Genomic DNA, 19,829 nt, shown 5'->3' on the forward strand with positions numbered 1-19,829 from the left:
ACAACAGACTGGTATGAAAAACACAATGAACAGACACAAAGACGAAGGAACACAGAGACTTAATAGACACAGGGGTATTCAGACACAGGTGAGACTCATCAGGGTAATCAAGACAGGAGGGAAACAAAGAGGCAGGAAACCAGACAGCAGTGAAAACTACAAAGTAAAACAGAACACTGAAAAAACACAAGGAACAGAACTACTATTTTTAATCAAACAGGGCAGGGAATCTAAAGCTAAACTTGGTGTATTCATTGTTTGAAGCATCATTTCAGAAACGTGTTGGATAATTTTAATGCATGCTCCTTTTTGTTAAAGATTCATCCAAGTATACTGTATATACTTAGTTATGTTTGTTCAAAACAAATATGACTTCACTGGTTGGAGGCCCAGCCTAATAAATAATACGGATAACAAAATGTATGTTATTATATTCCATAAATCAACCTCAGGGTTAAGCTTTCAGATTTGTCAGAAATCTTTGGAAAGAAACACAAATGATAAAAGATGCTTTACTCAATGACAAGACTGTGTTGTCTCAACAAAAGTAACACGTTTATTTTGTAATGGATCTGGTTTGTTATATTAAGAGATCATCTCTGGTAAGGTTGCGTGTTCCTTCAACAAAATTGATCCTTGATATCACATATAAACGGTTAGAAACATGAAAACACATTAAATAGGTTCATCAAATAATTTCCATTATCAGGTGAAGTTTTTATGCACAGGCTATTTGAATGGTCAAAATTCATGCATGTGCCAGACCGTTGACAGAAACCAGTCAAACTATTTTTACAGGAAACAGGAGTTATTGAAAAATAATTTAGTTCAGTAACCACCAGCTACCACACTCCAGTCCGGTAGGTGGCAGAATCACCCTTAAGATGGTTTGTCAATCAAATCAAAAGAAGTAGATAGGAGACGGAACCTCCGTTACCCCCTTTGTTTCTGCACGGGAGCATTTGAGACCGACTGCTGCAAAGTGACTGGCGAAATGGAAGTGTGAGATCCCTTTTTTTTTTAATTTATATACGTGCAGATATTAGTTTACAGTTGATTATTTATTTGTAAATGGGATTAAAAGTCTGACCGCAGGGTGCAACGTCACTACATTTACCTCCAATTAAAGAGAGGGAGACACCACGAGCTTTAAAAGTTAAATACGCAAACAGTGTTTTACTATGAGTTACACGTCCTGACACTTTAAGGGTTATTGAATGAGAAGGTCACATCTTTCAATAAAAAATATAATTTTATATTTTCCCATCAGCAGTGTTAAACAAAAAAAAGGTAGATGAAATCAGTTATTTCGTTAATTGAAGAAGATGATAACTGAATAATTATTTAAAGCTTTTTCCTTTGTTGTCTTCATATGTTTTATGTCGAAAACAAAGTTCAAACTACGTTATGATGAATTAAGCCAGCCCCTTTTTTCCTGCAATTGTCAACATCAAAACGCCACTTCTGGTTTTTATAAATCCAATAATTTGAGCCCATAAGGCCCCAATCCATATTTTAGAGCTTGAAGATTGATGGTATCCTCACTCTAGAGAGTAGAGGTGAAGACTGAGATCTGGTCAAAAGCTTCAAGGCTAGAACGTTAACCTTTTGAGTTAAAATTATTTAGTCGACATAAAAAGCTTTCAAAGGTTCAGCAACATTGAAACTTTTTGCCTTCATTTCTTATCACCAGGAAAAACTCGAGTGCTGCTATGCTGAGCAACTATGAGGTAAGGTCGTATATATTTTGTCTCACTATTTTAAATGAAAACATTTTGTTCAGTCTTTGAAGTGAATCTTATGGTTTAGCTTCACTTCAAATGTTTGTGTCCGTGTTGTTTCAGGTGTTCAAACTCCTCACAGACCTGAAGGAACAGAGGAAGGATAGCGGGAAGAACAAACACAGCTCTGGACAGCAGAACCTCAACACCATCATGTATGAGGTAGGCACTTATCGTCTCTCTCTTCACTGGGTAAACTTTGCCAAAAATGTGCCAACAGTTTCTTCTATATTTCCAAACAGACCCTGAAGTATCTGTCAAAGACGCCCTGCAGCAGGCAGAGTCCAGAGATCGTCAAAGAGTTCCTTAAGACCATGATGCCTCACAAACTCACAAAGTCAGTGAGCTCAACACAGCCCTGTATTCTTTCTGTTTTATTAAAAACACCATTTTTAAATAACATAAACATATACACTAATGTTTTTTATCTGCTATATTTCACGCATCAGGGCGGAGAAACTGCAGCTTCTGAACCAACGACCACAAACAGCAGTGGAAATTCAGCTCGTGAGTTTTTACTTTAATGTTATAATTTCTTTATTTGGTATTATTTACTGATATGCAATTCATCTTTGGTTTACACATGTGATAAACTGATTGTCAAACAATAAGACGGTATAAATCTTGATAAATCTTGGCTCTTGATGTCGGTGCCACACGACGTACAAAAGTCGAAGACAGACCATAAAATAATTCTATCATTCAGTATTGTTTGAATGAAACCCTTTCAAAGACATCTGTAAGCCTCCCTGTTTTCAGTCTGTTCTAAATAAACTTCATGCTGCTGGACAAACTCAGTAGAGAATCATTTGTGAAAATAATCCCCTAAAACGGCCCTCTTTTCGCCTATTCGTTAAACATGTTCATGGCCTGCTTTAGAAGATCTAAGTCCTTAACAGGAATAATTGAGGTTGTTTGTAATATGATGGTATTTAGAAACAGAATGTTATGTTTTATCAGATAATTAATATACAATTTCAAGAACATCGGAACAAATCTCAGCCTTGTCCTTAGACCAACCACAGAAGGTTGTGGTTAATCGTGAGGCAGTTTAAAATCGATTCAGAGGTATCAAGGTTCACGTTGATACTGTGAAAAATGAACAGCAGTAATGTCGTGAGCATCAGCAGCTGTAGAGCAGAGGCGGTCAAACCACACTAACAAGCAGGTTTGTAGCCCGCTCACCCAAACAAGTGCAAGAGCCAAAGAGACTACGAGGTGCGTTGGTGTTTTTATGAAAAAATTAAAAGAAACTTTCAGTCATTTTAAAATAAATCGTGATGGTATCGTGTCGTTAAGCCAGTATCGTGAATCGTATTGTGAGTCAAGTGAATCGTTACATCTGTCGTCTCTTTTGTTTTCCGACCTCAAAGAAAATGATCTAGAAGTCAATGATCATAAGTCAATAAAAGGTGTCAGAATGTAAATGATCAGAACAGGTGCTTTAATGATTCTTTTCACATGACCCTTAGCATAGGCAACACTGGACCATCCTTAGGACAAAAAAAGGAAATGATGCTGTGATACTTAACCCAGTATCAGTATCATCAGTGTATCATTTGGACTTAAAAAGAACATTAACGGGGTCGCCGGTGGCGCAGCTGCAGTGCGTGCGACCCCATGTATTGAGGCTTAGTCCTCGCGCGCGGGCGGCCCGGGTTCGCGTCCGGCCTGTGGCCATTTCCCGCATGTCTCTCCCCACTCTCTCTCCCCCTTTCCGACTCTATCCACTGTCCTCCCTCTACAATAAAGGCAAAAAAGGCCAAAAATAAATCTTTAAAAAAAAAAAAAAAAAAAAAAAAAAAAAGAACATTAACTTTTTTTAAATGCAGGAAGTCTGAATGTGACAACTATTTTATTTATCGTTCATACAATCCTTTTGTTTAATTCATTTACAAAACTAGTAATGAGGTCATATATTTGGGTGCCTGTGGCTCAGTGGTTATAGTCGGTTGGAAGGTTTGCGGTTCAATCCCCAGCTCCTGCAGCAACATGTCTGATGTGTCCTTGGGCAAGACACTTAATCCCGAGTTGCTCCCGCTGCTTCGTCTGTGGCACCGGTGTCTGCAAGTGCATGAATGGGATCAGTTATTTCTGATGGTCACGTTAAATATTAGCCTCTGCCATCAGTGTGTGAATGAGTGGGTGTGATATGCGCTGTCAAAGCGCTTTGAGTCATCAGAAGAATATAAAGAAGAACTATAGAGGCTCATGTGTATTTAACATCTTTACACTGAGCTGTTCTTGAATATGTAAAAGCATATCTTGGGTCATTTTAGTTTATTGTCCATCTTATTTATATGTATTTGTAAGCCTTTATTCTTTAATGGATAGGACAGTGGATAGAGTTGGAAATCAGAGAGAGTGGGGAATGACAAAGGAACCTGGACTGCAAACTTGGAGGAATATTCTCCATGCGACATGACCGCATCCCACGTCACTGTAGTTTCACCACAGCATGCCCTTATTTGTTGCATTAAGGTTAAGCAATTAATGTAAGTGTAGCGAGATATTCTCAGCACTGTTGTTGTCTTGTTGTTGTCCAAAGCAAACAATGTGTTGAGCCATTTCTTCACTGAAAACACTCCTTTGGCTCCTATATTGAAGGAAAATCCCCATGAAAGCCTTTTATTGGTGGCACGTCTTTAAATGTCTGAATCTGTGTCACCAGTGTTTTTTATAGAGATCCACCTCTCAGCAGGAAACAACATGGACAGCTTGTTCACCCAGGCCAAATTGCATTTTGGGTTTCAGACATTCAGTCCATTACCAGTGACATCAATAACTTGTAGCGGTGCACATGGAAAAGTAAAATGGCCCCGCAGCTATTTGGACTCAGTCAGATCTAAAGCCTATTTCCACAGCTGGAAATTGACCTCAGACTGGTTGAAACATGCTCTGCTTTCTTTTCTGGTCACATGTTACATCACCTCTGATGTTCTTGAATTAGAATCCCTGTTTTTGTGTTATGTCTTTTTGTCATTTGCATGTGCCAACATCCAGTTTTAAAAACAATAAATAGAAAGAAAACAGAAATAGTGCAGTTACGTCTTTTAGTGGAATGAATGTACAATCACATTGATGAGCAAGCTGCTTTTAAATTTTGATAAAAAAAACAAAAAACAAGTGGCTTTTCTAAAGCTTTCTGTCATATCACATGGTCTGTATCAGCAGGTGGGGTTACCTACCATGATTTTTTTTATGTTTACATTATCATGTAGTTTAAACATTTAACTTAATTTAACTTTTTATTGCATGTTATCTACATGTTATCTTCTCTTTTAAAGCAAGAGGTACCAAATGACGTGTATCTTGATTATTGAAGCCTGTAAACATTTCTGGATAAACAGGACAGTAAAATAAAAATCCTCCTGGACATCTGAATATGTGCCACTCAATCATTTATCTAATAAATCCTTTCTGTCTGTGTTCAGTTGGTGGAGGAGAGTGAAGAGCGGCTATCAGAGGAGCAGATTGAGGAGCTCATCCAAACAGTCTCTGCTGCTCTACCTGGTGACCCGGAGCTGGAAAATGCAGACGGAGAGATTGAGGAAGCTGTTGAACAGTCATGACAGAGTGGCACCCAGAATGACTCATACGTTAGGTGGAGAACTGGAGTAAAGTTTAAAGACTGCTTTTTACCTTCACCATGACACACCCCCTTTTGAACTAAACAACAAGCGGACTGAAGGGACAAACAAATGCTGCATGGTCGTAGATAAAAGGACCCGATCACTTAATTTTGAACAGAAAAAGATAAGCCGGTTGTAATTCGCGTTTGCTTCTTTATGTACAAAAATAGGTTCAACTCTAATGATCATGTCCCTGCCTAAGAACAGGTTTTAGGACAGTGAGTCACAGATGATTTGCATTGTGCCGGTCTAATTTGTATTCCACCTTAGATATTGTTCATGCAGAGACGGACTGTTTTTATTGTGCTATATTTATGTCTCCTTAATGCCAGTCATCACTGTCCCTTCTCTCATTCGTGCATAAAATAAGGGTTTTTGCTTCTGATTTACCACGTCAGACTTGTCATGGTACAGCTCTAACACAAGGTTAGATAATGATATCAGAGTGGCTGAGTGATCACAAACATGTTTACCAAAAGGTAATTGATGTCTTTTTCTATGCAGTGCTTTTTGTAACAGGTTTCTTTCTTCTTTTTTTCTCCATAATACAAAAATATCTACTGAAATGTGCCTGTCAGCAAGTCAACGGCACAACAGAAGTTTTCATCAAAGGCTGCAGGCTTTTCTTGTGCTCCACACATGACGCAACATCACAGGCTGTGAAGAGCTGGTGCTGCTGTCGGACGATAATCAGAAACCCTATTCAGTATCAGACAATAGTAGCATCACCCTCACTCCTTCTCTCATCTGCATCCTATCTGTGACTGCAACTCAAAGGAAGAACAGCCAATGTAGTGTACTGAGAAGACATCATATGGGTCATTCTTTTTTATGATCGTTTAATAAGTTTGGAAGGTTGTTTTAGGTGTTGAGTTTGAAAGAGGCAATCAATCATTCATCCTCCTCTAATAATGTCATCAATCAAAGCCCTAACAGTTTTTTTTTGCTGGATAGGTTTGTGTAACCACTCTGGGTATAATCTGTAAACTGATGTGACGATAGAAACTCCTGATCTAAAGACAATTAATCACCTTGTTTTCCTCACCTGGGATGTTCTTTGATTGTGACTTTATGATCTAAAAATGTCTGAAATGTAATTAAGAATTAATTTATACAGCAATTTTAAAACAAAGTGCTTCACAGTTAAAACAATTCACACAGTGAGAAAAAATTTAAATCACAATGTTGAACAAGGAAAAGTTAAGAACAGGAAAACATACGCACAAACAAAAAGTTGTCTTGCATCAAAACAGCTCCATTTACAACATAAATATTAAAGACAAGATACAATCAACAATCCATCGTCAGACTAATATTTAGAGACCTTCAGTGTGCTTTGGTGTGGGATTACACTCCTTACTGAATTTTAGGATTGACTTGTGTATAATAGTGCTTCAGTTGGACCTTGTTAAAATGTGGGACCATGTTTATCAGGTTTCATGGTAATCATTCAAATTCACACGGTGCGGTTAGAGTCTGAGACGATGCTATGACCTAAACATGATTTTAATGTAGGCTGATTCATAAAAAAAAGTTTAAAATGGTTGGCCTGCGATATTGTGAAACAGCAGAGGAAGGATGTGCTGATTACACTCATGTAGCTTTCCGTTTTGAGTTTCCTGTTAGTGCATTATATCGGTTTCCTGTGCTTGCTTTGCAAAATAAGAAACAAAACAAAAAAGTAAAGTGATGGACCCTGATTTAAAGTCAAACATCACACCCAGTAGCCCAATGTCTGTCGAGCTTAAAACTGAAGGGGTCAAAATGCTGCAGCAATATGAGGATCAACTTTATTATTAAAATAGACTGATGTGTTTCGACTTGTGGTCTTTATAAGGGTCATCTTCAAACTGAACACCTCTGAATAACACACTGTCATTCTGTGTGACCATTTACTGTTAGCATCAAGGATTTGTGTTATTCCACATTGAGTTTTTCTGTTATTTATTGATAAATCTTATAATTGTAGAACAATTTTTAGTTCAATGTTGGACGAGGACGTCACATGGGCCTGTTGGAGGGAAATTTAGTAACACTGAAGACAATCTAGTTTTCCAGGGAAGCTAAGGCCCTGAATGTTTTGAAATAATAGTTAAATAAAACGAAACCATATCACCTTACCAATGACATGGCAGAAGAGTTATTGGGGTGCATGCATTATTATTATATAGGTCTTAAATCCAATGTTTACAAATATAAAATACCCATTTCAACATTAGAAAAAAGTAATTAATTGATTAGCTCAACATTTTAACACCTATCTGGTCAATAGTCTTCCGAGTGCTTCACTCATTGATTATTTAAGTATCTCCTTACTTATTCATGAATTTCAGAGATTATTTATGTTTTCTTTATAGTAATTTGACAGGTTTATGTTTTGAGGTTCACCTCAGGGGCTGCAATCCATCATGAAGATCCAGAGTCACTGAAATGTGCCGTACAAATGAAAAGGTGGGCAAATTAAATGAGAGCGAGTTAAACCTCAACTAAAATTCACACTGTGATTACATTTTCCCTCAGGGCTTTTAGCTGAGAGCATACAAATCGATGCAAGTAAAGTCATTTAAGCCTCAAGCATATCTTGTGGTGTCACTGCTGCGGAATTGCCCTTTAACATCTCCACCAATCGGGTGAGCTCAAGCAGATGCGCTTTAGTATTCAGAAGGGGCTTCTGACCAATCAGCGCCTTGCTTTCTCTGCCTGGTTGAGCTCGTGCTCGCTGGCGTGTGTTTTTTTTCCCTCCTCCCAGCGGTGGATACAGCTCGACTTCTCACGGTTCAAAGTTACATCAGGAAAACAGCGTTAACAAGGATAGTTGTGCGTTTTACATATCAAATATGCCGTAGACATCACGGCCCTTTCTTTCGCCCACATATGAGAGAGAGAACACCGATGTGGTCGTCGACAGAGGAGCTGCTGGTTTCGGCTTTTGGATCAAGGTTGATGTGTGTTTTTTTTCTCAGGATTTCGACAGTTTCACGGACGTCGGTAAGTGAACGAGCTGCCTCCTCACAGATAAATAAATTGTAGCAGGTAAAATGTTATTAACCAGGGTTTTTTGTCTGTCGGATATGGGTGTCCTCTGGTCTGTCACGGTGTGCATGTCTGATAGCAGGTCATTCACCTGGTGGCCGCCTGCTGCCTCGGGTGCATATTTGAAGACATGTATCTTCAGTCCAGATGTTCGTGGCTGCTGGGCCTTCACTGTAAAGCTGTGCAATAATCATATTTAAACACACACCGCGGTGATATAGCTTTTAGTTGTTTGCATCAATATGCACCTGGTTCACCACATTTTTTTTTTTTTTTTTTTGCAAGGTTGCAAAACAAATATCCACCATGAAGCAGCTGCAAAGTAGCCCGACCTTAAAGACATGCAGTACATGTTTTTGTGAAGCTGTCTTTGAAACATTAATTGTACAGGAGTAAAGGGATAATTCAACCTCTCTGTTCAAATAGTGTGTACGCTGCTGTAAGTCTTTAAAAAGCAAGAGTTAAATCTCTCCCTTAGGCAGGAAATCTGTGTCATCGTCGCCTCCTGCTGCGAGGAACACACACGTCTTGTGTTTCTTGATAACCTGCTGGCCAGAAATGTAACCTTAAGGCACCAGGGTCACCAAAAATGCCTGCAACTAAAAAGTAAAGCAGATGTCAGCCCCTCCTTCAGACAGAACACAGCTCACTGTTTCTGAGTGTTTAGACTTTGTGACTTGTCCCTGATCAGAGAACTCACTGGCCTTCTTCAAGGTCAGACCCAAGAATAGAGCTGCAGGTTTTTGCGGAAACCACTTTGTGAGGAAACGAGTCTAAAAGAGTCTAACCAAGGAGGTAGTTTCAGTCACTGACATTTGAGATGTTTTTGTATTTCCTTCCAAAACAATGTTTATGAGATTATTATCACTTATAATATCTTTTAAGGTTCCCCTCCAAAAAAGATGGTTAGTGTTTTTAACGGTATGTCTACCTGAATGTCCAGATAATACCAGAGGTATATTATAGAGCTGGAACAGAAACTTGTTTAGTCAACAGACTTAAAAATAACTGACAGTTATCACGTCTTTTATTCTATGCAAAGGTTTGTATTGTTTCTCATCTTCGCCATTTGAAAGATCTCTTCTTCTTCTTCTTCTTCTTCTTCTTCTTCTTCTTCTATAGTCATTTAGTTTTTGCTATTTTAGAGTTGTATTAACACAATGATGATCAAGAAGAAAAACAACAAATGAATCAATAATGAAAATAATTGTTTGTATTTGTGCTTAACTGGCCCTTTACTGAGGAAAAGTCCTTATAGATGGGGGTGAAATAAACCAGCCAGTCTCGTCTTAAACCGCTGGCCTAATTCTCCATAAACTCCAAGTGGCTTAATCTCTGCATGGAAATGCATTAGAATTACATGTAAAGCTGGTGGAAATACCCGTGGACTTAGCAAGGCTTAAGGCAGCACCTCGGTCACCCAGCCAGGCCATCATGTCCTCATTTCCAGCTGTTTTTCCCCTTTTTGCTTTGATCATCAAATTTTAGAGGCCAGCTACTCCAGTCCGGAGAGAGGAGTGTTCCCCCACGTGGCATCCAGATGTCAGGCTCGCTGAACAGTCTCAACGAGACAGAAATACCACAGTGCATGTGAGAGAGGGACGTCAGGGGGAACAAGGGGAAAAGAGAAGTTAAAGATCTGTGAAGTAGCTTCAGAAATAGTTCAAACAGTGAGCGTAACCAGTAAATGAAACCTTCTTGAAGATAATGACAAGCTGAATTCTGTTCTCCTAACAACCTTGAGTGTATTCATTTGTTGTGTGCTTAAAAAAAAAAATAAAAAAATAGAGGAACTACAGACACGCACATGTTGATGTAAGTATGCCTCATAGTGAACACTGAAGAAGAGAAATGGGGAAGTTGCGTTAGTCTACGTTTCGTCAACTGTAACCTGATCCGACACACATGGTGTTGTGTGGCAGAAACTGTCTGTGAGAATTAAAGAGGAAGCAGTAATTAGAGTGAAGTGTGATACTGCTCCACAGTCTGGATCGTCCCAGTGGACAGATGCAAAATAAAACTGGGTGTGATTCAGCCTCTCGAAGTCAGAGTCATGTCGCCAGTCAGAAATCACACCTTGCCAATAACAGCTTCATCATGCAGCTCAGCGGCTGATGTTTGGAAATATATAATACATCATGATGGTGGACGGTATGTTTGTTTGTCGTGAAGTAAAATCCTAAACTGGAGTACATTTGAAGTCCTGACACGGGAGCCTCCTGATGAGCTGATGAAGGCTCTGTGCGTTTCTAATTCAAGTCTTTATAATGTGTTCTTCTGTTTAGGTAATAATGATTAAGAGATGTGGCCAGCTGTGGAGCGCAGCAGGCCTGGATCCTGCCCTGCGACACCAAAGCTGAGGAGTTGTGGAGGAGTGAATAGCCGTCTTGCCCACCCCTGATCATCCCACCTGGACATCGCCTTCGATCAAACCTTCCTCATCCACGCTTCCGCTTCAAGTGAACTCTTAAACTGATCGTTCCTAATATTTAACAAATATCCCATATTCCAGAATCCTCGTTTATTGTTGAATTTTATGAAGCCACCATGAGGAGCAGCAGATCCAGCCTCCTCCTGGGCTGCGTGCTCTTCTGCTCCGCCTCCTTGCTTTACCTGGGCATGAGTGGCGTGGAATGCCCTCCGAAAAGCCATCGTTACAGGTGGATGGAGCTCAACCTGGGGATGGCCAATCAGAGTTTATCCCTGACTGAACACTTCCCGGAAGACACGCCCCTGATCTTCATCGGAGGCTTCCCCAGGAGCGGCACCACGCTGATGCGCGTCATGCTGGACGCCCACAGTCACGTGCGTTGTGGGGAAGAGACTCGAGTGATTCCCCGTCTCCTGGCCATGCGGGCCACCTGGAGCCGCTCGGTGAAGGAGAGGATACGACTGGACGAGGCCGGGGTCACAGACCAGGTGTTGGACTCAGCAGTACGAGCATTCCTGTTAGAGGTTTGTCCCAACTACCAAAATAACAACTTCAAATAGCTTCTTGTTTCTATTCATCCATCCATCCTGTTTTAATGACATTTTCTTTTAATCCCATAAAACAAATAATCACCTAATACTCGTTTTTGAGATGGGTGACGTCATTCAGGCTTTGTCTATTGATGTACTCGAGGACTTTCGCCTCTGTACAGGGGGCATGCACGCTCACCACTAGGCCACCCGTCCCCCTCAATCATCTAAAAAAAAACAACATTTTTTTAGCTGCCCACCTATATTTAAGAAAATAATCATGTGTCCCAACATTTTAAATTTGTGATTTAAAATGAGTAAAAAAAGACGTTATTTGTGTAAATGTTTCTTCACACTCAGTCATAACTCGTCTACCTTGAGTGAAGTGTCTAAACGTTGTTATATTAGAACAAGTGCTCATCCCTGTTAGTAGGATTTACACTCATGGTCGTATTTAGGCCTCAGTATAAACATGACAAGCTCGCTGTTCTTCTTCTTTGAAATAGAAAAGGCTCGTATATAAAGGCGTTTTTTAATTTTAATTTTTCAGGTGATAGTCGGCCACGGCGAGCCGGCTCCACGCCTCTGCAACAAAGATCCGTTTGCTTTGAAGTCTCTTTCATATCTGTCCCGCATCTTTCCCAAAGCCAAATTTGTGCTCATGCTGCGAGATGGGCGGGCCACCGTTCATTCCATGATATCACGCAAGGTATGCTGGGATTTTTGCTCTTATCAGAAACAGCCTCTTTTGAAGTGTGAACACAGGAAGTAAAATATATTGTCACAGAATGTGTATCACATGTTTGTATCTCTCCTTTCTTTCCATCCATCCACAGGTGACCATCTCTGGCTTCGACCTGACCAGCTACAGGGACTGTCTGACTAAGTGGAGCAGCGCGGTGGAGACCATGTTCAGTCAGTGCCAGGCGGCCGGGGAGGAGCGGTGTCTGCCAGTCCGCTACGAGCAGCTCGTCCTCCACGCCGAGGAGGAGATGAAGAAGCTGCTTCACTTCCTAGATCTGCAGTGGGACCCATCAGTGCTGCACCACGAAGAGCTGATCGGAAAGGCTGGTGGTGTTTCTCTGTCCAAGTGAGTCTTTGAAGTGTGCGTGCGTGTGTGTGTGTGTGTGTGTGTGTGTGTGTGCACACAGAGCTCCACCTAGCTGTGGTTGTATCCAGACTAAAATTACACTTCAATGTGCAGAGGCGTGTAGATTTTTACTGGAAAGGCAGGTGGTTGTTGTTTTGTGTGGCTCAGCTTAACCTCAGCACATGAAACTGGTTTAACTACCACAGTTAAAGTTCAAGTGTGGGAGTTTGAAATGTAACCGTTACAAGTTTTGTAAAGTATTGAAATGCCTTAAATTATCCTCTTTATGCAAGGTCTAATATCACCTTGAGTACTTTTCAAAAGCTTTGAAGTTGTTATATGTTCTTACTCGGGCTGTCTACATTATTCTACATTAATTATATTATTGTTATTTTAATTATTATTGATATTAATGTTTGAAATTCCATTATTTCACATTTTCAAATCAAAATTCAAAGGCTTTTACTTTACGTCTATAGTACTTATAGATATATATGTGAAATCACTTGAATAAGATAATTGTTATCCTTCTGTTGTGTGCCATGATGTGAGTAAAAGAGAGGAAGTGAAGGTAATTTAAAACTTTATTGATCAGTAAGAAATATCTCTACTAGCCCCGCCCACAGTAGGGAGGTCACATGACTACTGGACTCTGGTTTGTGTCATCAAATAGTGCTGCGTAGGAGTCCTTTTGTTTTGTAATGGCCCTCAGCTGACGTGCCTTCTTCCTGCAGTCTGTGTCGTCCTACATTTCCAAGAAAGATATTAAACGTTTGAGGCAAAGTCCAGTGTTTTTTATCTATTAAGCATCCAAAAATTTGAAGGTCCATTTGATCGTGCATCCATCCCTTAGTAGGTGTTTACTTTGTGCTGCTTCTCTTAATCGTTGTGAATCAAGTAGAGCAAGTGATTACAGGCCAACTCTGGGAATTCAGTGAGAGTCCTGCTGCTTCAAACCTGGCGTGTGTGCGTGTAGGGATTAAGGCTACAGTATTTGATGTTATGCAACAACTGGCACAAGAAACTTTAACATCTTCTGTGTTTTTGTGTGTAGGGTGGAGCGCTCCACCGACCAGGTGATGAAGCCAGTGAACACTGACGCGCTCTCTAAGTGGGTTGGGAACATTCCCTCTGACGTGTTGAGTGACATGGCGGAAATTGCCCCCATGCTAGCTCGTCTGGGCTACGACCCCCATGCTAACCCCCCCGACTACACAAGACCTGCATCTGTGCCGCCGTCATACAACTACTCACAGGTGAGGTAGACATCTAGTACCTAACAGAATGATGAGGAGATACTCGGCTTGTTTTACCTTCTTATCCTCTCTGTTAACAGGAGACATCCTGAAATAAGGACGTTTGTTTCCATTGTTGTACTGACTCTGCCCCACGTGACTTTAGCAGAAATCAGATGTAGCCTCTAATAGTCAAGTACACTGTAAAACATTTAATGTTTGAGGAAACCAACAAACAAAGAAGTGGATCAAATGACGTTTATTATTTGTTTGAGTTTCTTTGGTGTATGGCAATAATGATCTCAGTTGCCATTTGAGATCTTAGAAAAGTGAGTTTGCAGGTGAAAAGTTTGTAGAATTATATAGAAGAAATATAACTAACATATCGGCTATTTAGACTTTAAAGAGATGTTAGGGGAAGATGTACAAATTATAATGATGAAAACATACTAAAGAACTTTAAAGTTAGTTGATACAGTACTTTAAAAAACGTTTTATTAACATTGAAGGACTGAATGTGTGACATTTTGCACATAAATATAGCAGAAATCCAGTATATCCTCTAGAAATAACTCTGAGTCATGACTGTCTACAATGAGTGTGACACTTGACACGTGATGTTGTCTGAGCCGTATCTACAAGCGAATGACTTAATGTCCTCACTGCTTATTTGAATGTACAAACTAAAGGGTGCTACCGTTAGCCTGCTAGCACAACAATGCTGCTCGAGTTGTTTTGGTTTCATGCTGGTGCTCAAGGGCGACATCTACTGGATCAAAAAGTTGCACACAACACATAACTTTATGAATTTGTTATACATGTAATATGTGAATGCCAAAGAAAACAAGACTGTTGACAGAAACCCCTAAAGAGCTCAGACTTGGATGGATTTATAGCAGATCAAAAGGGTAAATCAAGGGTTCACTCAGTTAAAGTGGAGATCCTGTTACATGAAAGAAGATTTTCTGTACATGTTTAGAAGCCGACAAATGTTTTTTGGTTAGTTCTTTGCATAATCGGCTTATGAAACAGTAAGTTAGACTTATTGCTGACAGGAGCAGTTTTGTAACAATGTGATTTAGAGTTATGTCACTTTATCCTTAAAGTTACCAAGTCACAACAACTACCAACCAATCACAACGTTTGGTCACTGTTCCCACAGAACCTTAGAGTGAAGTCACATTTCCTTACATTATATCAGCTACATCAGATTTCTGTAAAGCACCTGTCACATGATTTAAATACAAAATCCTACTTTTGCCCTTCTCTGATAGTTCTGACTTTTCTTTCCTCAGAGTTCGAAGGCATCAGAGACTCCACGCCCCAGTTAGGTGCAGAGAAGAAACTGCTCTTAATTAGGCTTTGCAAATGGATGCACCTTAAACCGGACTCCCAGTTCAGCAGTGATCTCACCTCACAGGAATGCTTTTTAATTGTTCCATGTGTAGTTTGTCTGTAAGACTTGTTCGCGATTTTGAGAACAATAAATGGAGTGAGCAAATCATGAACTAACCCGGTGTTTTCAGGTTTCTATCTCTGATATGAATGACACATGGACTATCTGCTTCAGGAAGTTTGCTGCGTCTTACACCTCCTTCACGTTGAAGCAACAGATTGAAACCTCATTTTGATGTGTCCTCTCTCACCTCATACATGAAAGTATTTCTACATGTTTGTATGTTATGATTCACCACAAATGTGAATGTGTCATGAGACAAATCTGTCACTTGCTGAGAGCTCAGTCAATGTTCATCAAGCATAATGACTGTATATTTTTGAAGACGTATGTTTATTTTTAAATAAATTATTTTGGTGTTGATCATTTATTCAGGAATCTAACGTTGTTTATTCTGAACTGAGGATTTTTAATTGTTGTTTAATGTTGACCATGAATAAAACCGATTCTTCGTGTCACTTATGTGTTGTATTTTGTTAACCAGTTATTCAGCCTGACTTGGACCATACACTGTGATGGACCAGACCAGCTGAGCCACAGCGCCCTCTAGTGCTGCAAGGGCAGCACGAATTTACCTGGTGTACAGTTAGTTTTTTTGATTGCTTACAGTAATTCTGTCTGAACCAGTTAAACACTGCTGTTGCTAACCTTCAATAGTTTTAGCAATTCTACTTCTCTTTAATTTGAGCTCTATAGTACACAGAGCAAATGTTCACCAAAACACTTGACAGACTGAGGAAAATAAAACGTCTCCATACACCCAAATCAGTCAACATGGAGAATTGTTGACAGAATCGTTGAAATGTATCTTTCATGTTTGTGTCTTACTGACTTTTTCAACACTTAATGCAGAGGGGGCTCTAACTGAGACCTGCTTGTATTTGTCAAAGGACGGAGCATTAAATTGGGATGGGCTTTTTTAAAGCAGTACAGCCATTTTCCTGTGCAGCAACACACACAGGGTAGAGAGCCCATAGCGCTGTTACAATTCTGTCCTGCTGTGTTTCAGGTTGTGGTCTTTATGACAGGTGACTTAAGGGTACAGAACAGGTGTGCCCACCAAGAGAAGTGCCTGTATCCATTGCCATGGCAACATATGCCAGCCTGAAAGCACGTTTTAATTGATCCTCTACACACGCTATAATCTAAATACTGTAAAGATAATCAATTTCCACTATTATCGTATTTAGTCTTGTACATTAGTCTTTAATTTTTTATATTTTTAGTTAATTGTTCATATTTAATGTTTACATAATGTACAAAGAGAGGACAGTCTACCGAAGCTAAGTTCCTTGTGTGTTAAACATACCTGGCCAATAAAGCTGAATTAAAGTAAAGAAATAATGGTCAGATCATAAATCAATCAATCTTTATTTGTATAGCGTCAATTCATAACAGGCGTTATCGAGACACTTTACAAAAGCAGGTAAAGGACCTTACTGTTTGTCTGTCAACATTAACAAAAGAGCAGGTAACAAGACCATGCTCATTGTTTACAAATTGTTGTTTTTTGCTGATAATTACCCTTCATAATGTGAAGTTGTCCTGAGGAAGAAAAAAAAAAGTGTGGTAAATGTTTAAATGTGGTATATAAAGGCAAAATCAAAATCCAAAAACAGCCAAAGTAGGCTCAGACCCCAGAGGGTTAACAAAAAGGAGCATGCAAAGATAATGAAAGAAAAATGAAGCAACACGTTTCTGAAAGTGATGTTTCAAACAATGAATACACCAAGTTTAGCTTTAGATATCATTCCCTTTGATAAAGTGTTCTGCTATATGAAAACAGACATGTCAGATAGGCCTACTGTACACGTCTGTGCACAGTCTGTACTTAGTCAGTGTCCATGTTGACAGGTTCATCGTTCTGAAGGAAAAATTCGAAGAACATCTTCAAACTTTCCTCATTTGTTTGCACAAAGCGGCTGAATCCATTTTTAAATGATGTGAGATTTCTGCTTTCAACCAATTTCTTCACATTGGTCATCATGTTTTGATGTTGTCCATAATCACAAGCCAGGTATTCCTTCAGCACATCAAACTTTTCTCTTTCCACCATCTGGATGATGATGTGTTCTAGGATGAAGGACAAAGGATAGCCATACTCTATGACACTGTTCTTTTTACCATTTCTGTTTTTGTATACATATCCTCCTGAATGCATTGCAACAACATTGCAGTGGTCGTCAAAGACCGGAGAGCCAGAAGAGCCGTAATAAAAGCAAGTCTCGTATGTGAGAACTGGCTTCTGAACACATTGTAACACGTTTTCAAAAAAATTTTGGGTTATCAAATTAATCTGCCCCTGGTATCCCCTGTACTGCACGCTGTCCTCCAGAACACCATCTGGGTTTTCCTGGTGGTGCTGCGCTACAACCTCGATGCGGTTATCAGTGGGAACAATAAAGCATGGGTCGATCTTCTTTACACCATCATCGGGGTGCCCAATAATGCAAATTCCTCCACGACTGGGGAGGAAACCAAAGTTTTTTAAGAGACACCGCGGTAATTTTTGATCAGTTCTGATCTTTAACAAAGCCCAGTCATACATGTGGCCTGAGGCGTCATGACAGTACTCAAAGCCTGTGACCTCCTCCACTTCTGCTCCTGAATCCACCTGGCCCAGACTCTCAAAAGAGAAATGGACAGTCATCGGCTGTAAAAGCTTCTTTGTACTCTCCTCGTAAATTTTTCCAACCACATGGCCATTTGTCAGGACAAACTTGTCAAACAGGAGAAAGCCACTTCCGCCAGGTTTCCCATTTATCCTGACATGGCAAACAGAATCACTGAGATCCATCAGTTTCTTCATTGTTTTCACGTCTCTGCATGTCTGAGCACTTTTTCCATACTCTTCACGGAAGAGATTCTGGATGTTCGAAAGCTTAGGATCTCTAGTTTTCATCCTGTCAATCCATTCGCTAAGCTGGGAAGATAGTTGACTCTTTAGCTTTTCTGAATTGGGTATCTTTTTTGGCTGTATATTGCCATTTTGCTTGGATTTTTCCTGTGACGTGTTGTCAGTCACTGACTCGTCTGTGGTCGAGTGCTGCTGAGGATCTTGGTTTTTCTCAGAGTCAGATTTCTGAGATTCATTCTGAGGCACTTCTGCATCTTCAAGACTTTCAGGTGGACTTTCTGGTGGAGTAGACTGGTTGATCATTTTGATCTTGAAAGTTTTACCATCAAGATCATCAACTAAGTTGTGCATTTCAGTTCTTACGTCAGTGTTTTTATCGATGAGCGCACAGTTTGTTTGGAAGACTCTTGTCAGTAAACGTCCATCGCTTCTCAGTGCATCTATCACTTCTTCTCCTTTATAAGCATACACAGTAATTTCCTCAAAGGTTATTTTAAATTCTTTGTTTTTCATGATTTGTGCTATCTTTTTCCCTCCTTTTGTCGCCACATGAAACACCACAAGCTCGTCAGAGGGACCCTGTCTTTGGTTCCCTCTGGAGGGTAGACTTTCAGCTGATCGCTTGTCCTTGTCTGATGCTTTAATGTAACTGACAGTAAGACGTTCATTCTTAATGAAGCTGCATGGGAAGTGGGAGCTGACAGCTTTCCCATCTCTTACAATGACAAGTTCTTTGTTTTTGTTCTTTTCTGCAAGTTCTCTGAACTGTGCACTCTTCTTCAGTGACTGCTCAATAGTTCCTGCCTTATTGCAGGTTAAGTTTGTGGGTTTCTTGTCACTTCCCACCCACACAAAGGAATGGACTGCATGTGGCTCCTCTTCCTAGAAATATAACACATTTATTGTTAATTTCATTATGACATTATAAAAACACTCGTAAATACAAAATTAATTAGATATACCTGTTTAACTGTAGTGATGGGGGAGGCTTGAGCTGATGGCAGCTGACGCTGAGTTAGTGGACTGGTACACATCAACGGGGTTTCTGGTTTACAGGACTGACAACAGACACAGACATGTTATGTCATCTCAAGAAAGTCCAAAGTGCAAATATTTATTTCAAATATAAGACAATACAAATAATATTTGCTTACACTCAACGATTTCTCACCAATCAATAGGCCTGTAGTTATCAACATTTTTAGTATAGCTTGACTTTATTAGATACACAAGACTTAATTAGATTTAAGTGAAGAAAAATCTGTACCTTGACAAATTTGTCCATTGGTCCATTTTTTTTAGATTTAGACCGATTCTTCGACATGTTTTCACTTCAACTCAAGTGCAATAAGAGAAGATGGTGATACAGAGTCTGAAGCCTACCTGCAGGAAAACGAACATACATTTCATAAAACTTTATACACATGGATACAACCAGAGTGTTTATTGCGTTACAATTTACTCAGATTAAATTCAGTAAAAAAAAAAGATCGACTAACAATAGTCATTTGAGCTGAAACTGTTATTTGTTCATGGTGTAACCCAATTTAACACGATTCAAATAATGTGTCCTGGCTTCCGCGAAAACGAAACTAAAGCTGTAAAGCGGCCAGCCGACCACTCCTTCTGTCCTTCTGTTCCTTTATTCTGCGATCCGTGACGAGGGCCAACAACATCGTATAATTGTATTAAATAGTAAATATTGGGCATCACATGAGTTCTATACTCTATAAGTTAAACCTTTAGAGCAGGGGTGCTCACACTTTTTCGGAATGTGAGAGAGA

The 19,829-nt window shown here is 39.8% G+C and overlaps 3 protein-coding genes across 4 annotated transcripts; 2 read left to right on the forward strand and 1 right to left on the reverse strand.

Moving 5' to 3' along the window:
* Nucleotides 1-899: 899 nt before the first annotated feature.
* Nucleotides 900-6,448, forward strand: crcp (calcitonin gene-related peptide-receptor component protein). The gene is made up of 6 exons (XM_079356647.1): nt 900-1,002; nt 1,694-1,730; nt 1,845-1,943; nt 2,024-2,118; nt 2,231-2,288; nt 5,216-6,448. Exons 1-6 carry the CDS (start codon nt 995-997, stop codon nt 5,351-5,353), a joined length of 435 nt encoding a protein of 144 aa, XP_079212773.1. The 5' UTR covers nt 900-994; the 3' UTR covers nt 5,354-6,448.
* Nucleotides 6,449-8,072: 1,624 nt separating this feature from the next.
* On the forward strand, nt 8,073-15,650 carry tpst1l (tyrosylprotein sulfotransferase 1, like). 2 transcript variants are annotated; one of them, XM_079355017.1, is made up of 7 exons: nt 8,073-8,401; nt 9,935-10,036; nt 10,732-11,401; nt 11,958-12,116; nt 12,244-12,497; nt 13,552-13,753; nt 15,028-15,650. In XM_079355017.1, the coding sequence occupies exons 3-7, from the start codon at nt 10,994-10,996 to the stop codon at nt 15,061-15,063; spliced, it is 1,059 nt and encodes a 352-aa protein (XP_079211143.1). In that variant the 5' UTR covers nt 8,073-8,401; nt 9,935-10,036; nt 10,732-10,993; the 3' UTR covers nt 15,064-15,650. The 2 variants fall into 2 exon arrangements, with proteins under 2 accessions (XP_079211143.1, XP_079211142.1); XM_079355016.1 differs by lacking the exon at nt 9,935-10,036 and having other exon boundaries at nt 8,076-8,401.
* Nucleotides 15,651-17,019: 1,369 nt separating this feature from the next.
* Nucleotides 17,020-19,369, reverse strand: LOC306831198 (serine protease FAM111A-like; the record flags this gene model as incomplete). The annotated part of the gene is made up of 3 exons (XM_079355146.1): nt 17,020-18,927; nt 19,008-19,103; nt 19,313-19,369. 3 exons carry the CDS (start codon nt 19,367-19,369, stop codon nt 17,020-17,022), a joined length of 2,061 nt encoding a protein of 686 aa, XP_079211272.1.
* Nucleotides 19,370-19,829: the final 460 nt, after the last annotated feature.

Source organism: Symphodus melops, assembly GCF_947650265.1.
Source record: "Symphodus melops genome assembly, chromosome: 11".
NCBI lineage: Eukaryota > Metazoa > Chordata > Actinopteri > Labriformes > Labridae > Symphodus > Symphodus melops.

Excerpts from the sequence above, each read along its gene's own strand:
- tpst1l (XM_079355017.1), top strand. The coding sequence starts at position 10,994 with ATGAGGAGCAGCAGATCCAGCCTCCTCCTGGGCTGCGTGCTCTTCTGC. Across the intron at positions 11,402-11,957 it reads TACGAGCATTCCTGTTAGAG|GTGATAGTCGGCCACGGCGA; the intron begins GTTTGTCCCAAC and ends TTAATTTTTCAG. Across the intron at positions 13,754-15,027 it reads CGTCATACAACTACTCACAG|AGTTCGAAGGCATCAGAGAC; the intron begins GTGAGGTAGACA and ends TTCTTTCCTCAG.
- crcp (XM_079356647.1), top strand. Across the intron at positions 1,731-1,844 it reads CTATGCTGAGCAACTATGAG|GTGTTCAAACTCCTCACAGA; the intron begins GTAAGGTCGTAT and ends GTGTTGTTTCAG. Across the intron at positions 2,119-2,230 it reads ATGCCTCACAAACTCACAAA|GGCGGAGAAACTGCAGCTTC; the intron begins GTCAGTGAGCTC and ends TTCACGCATCAG.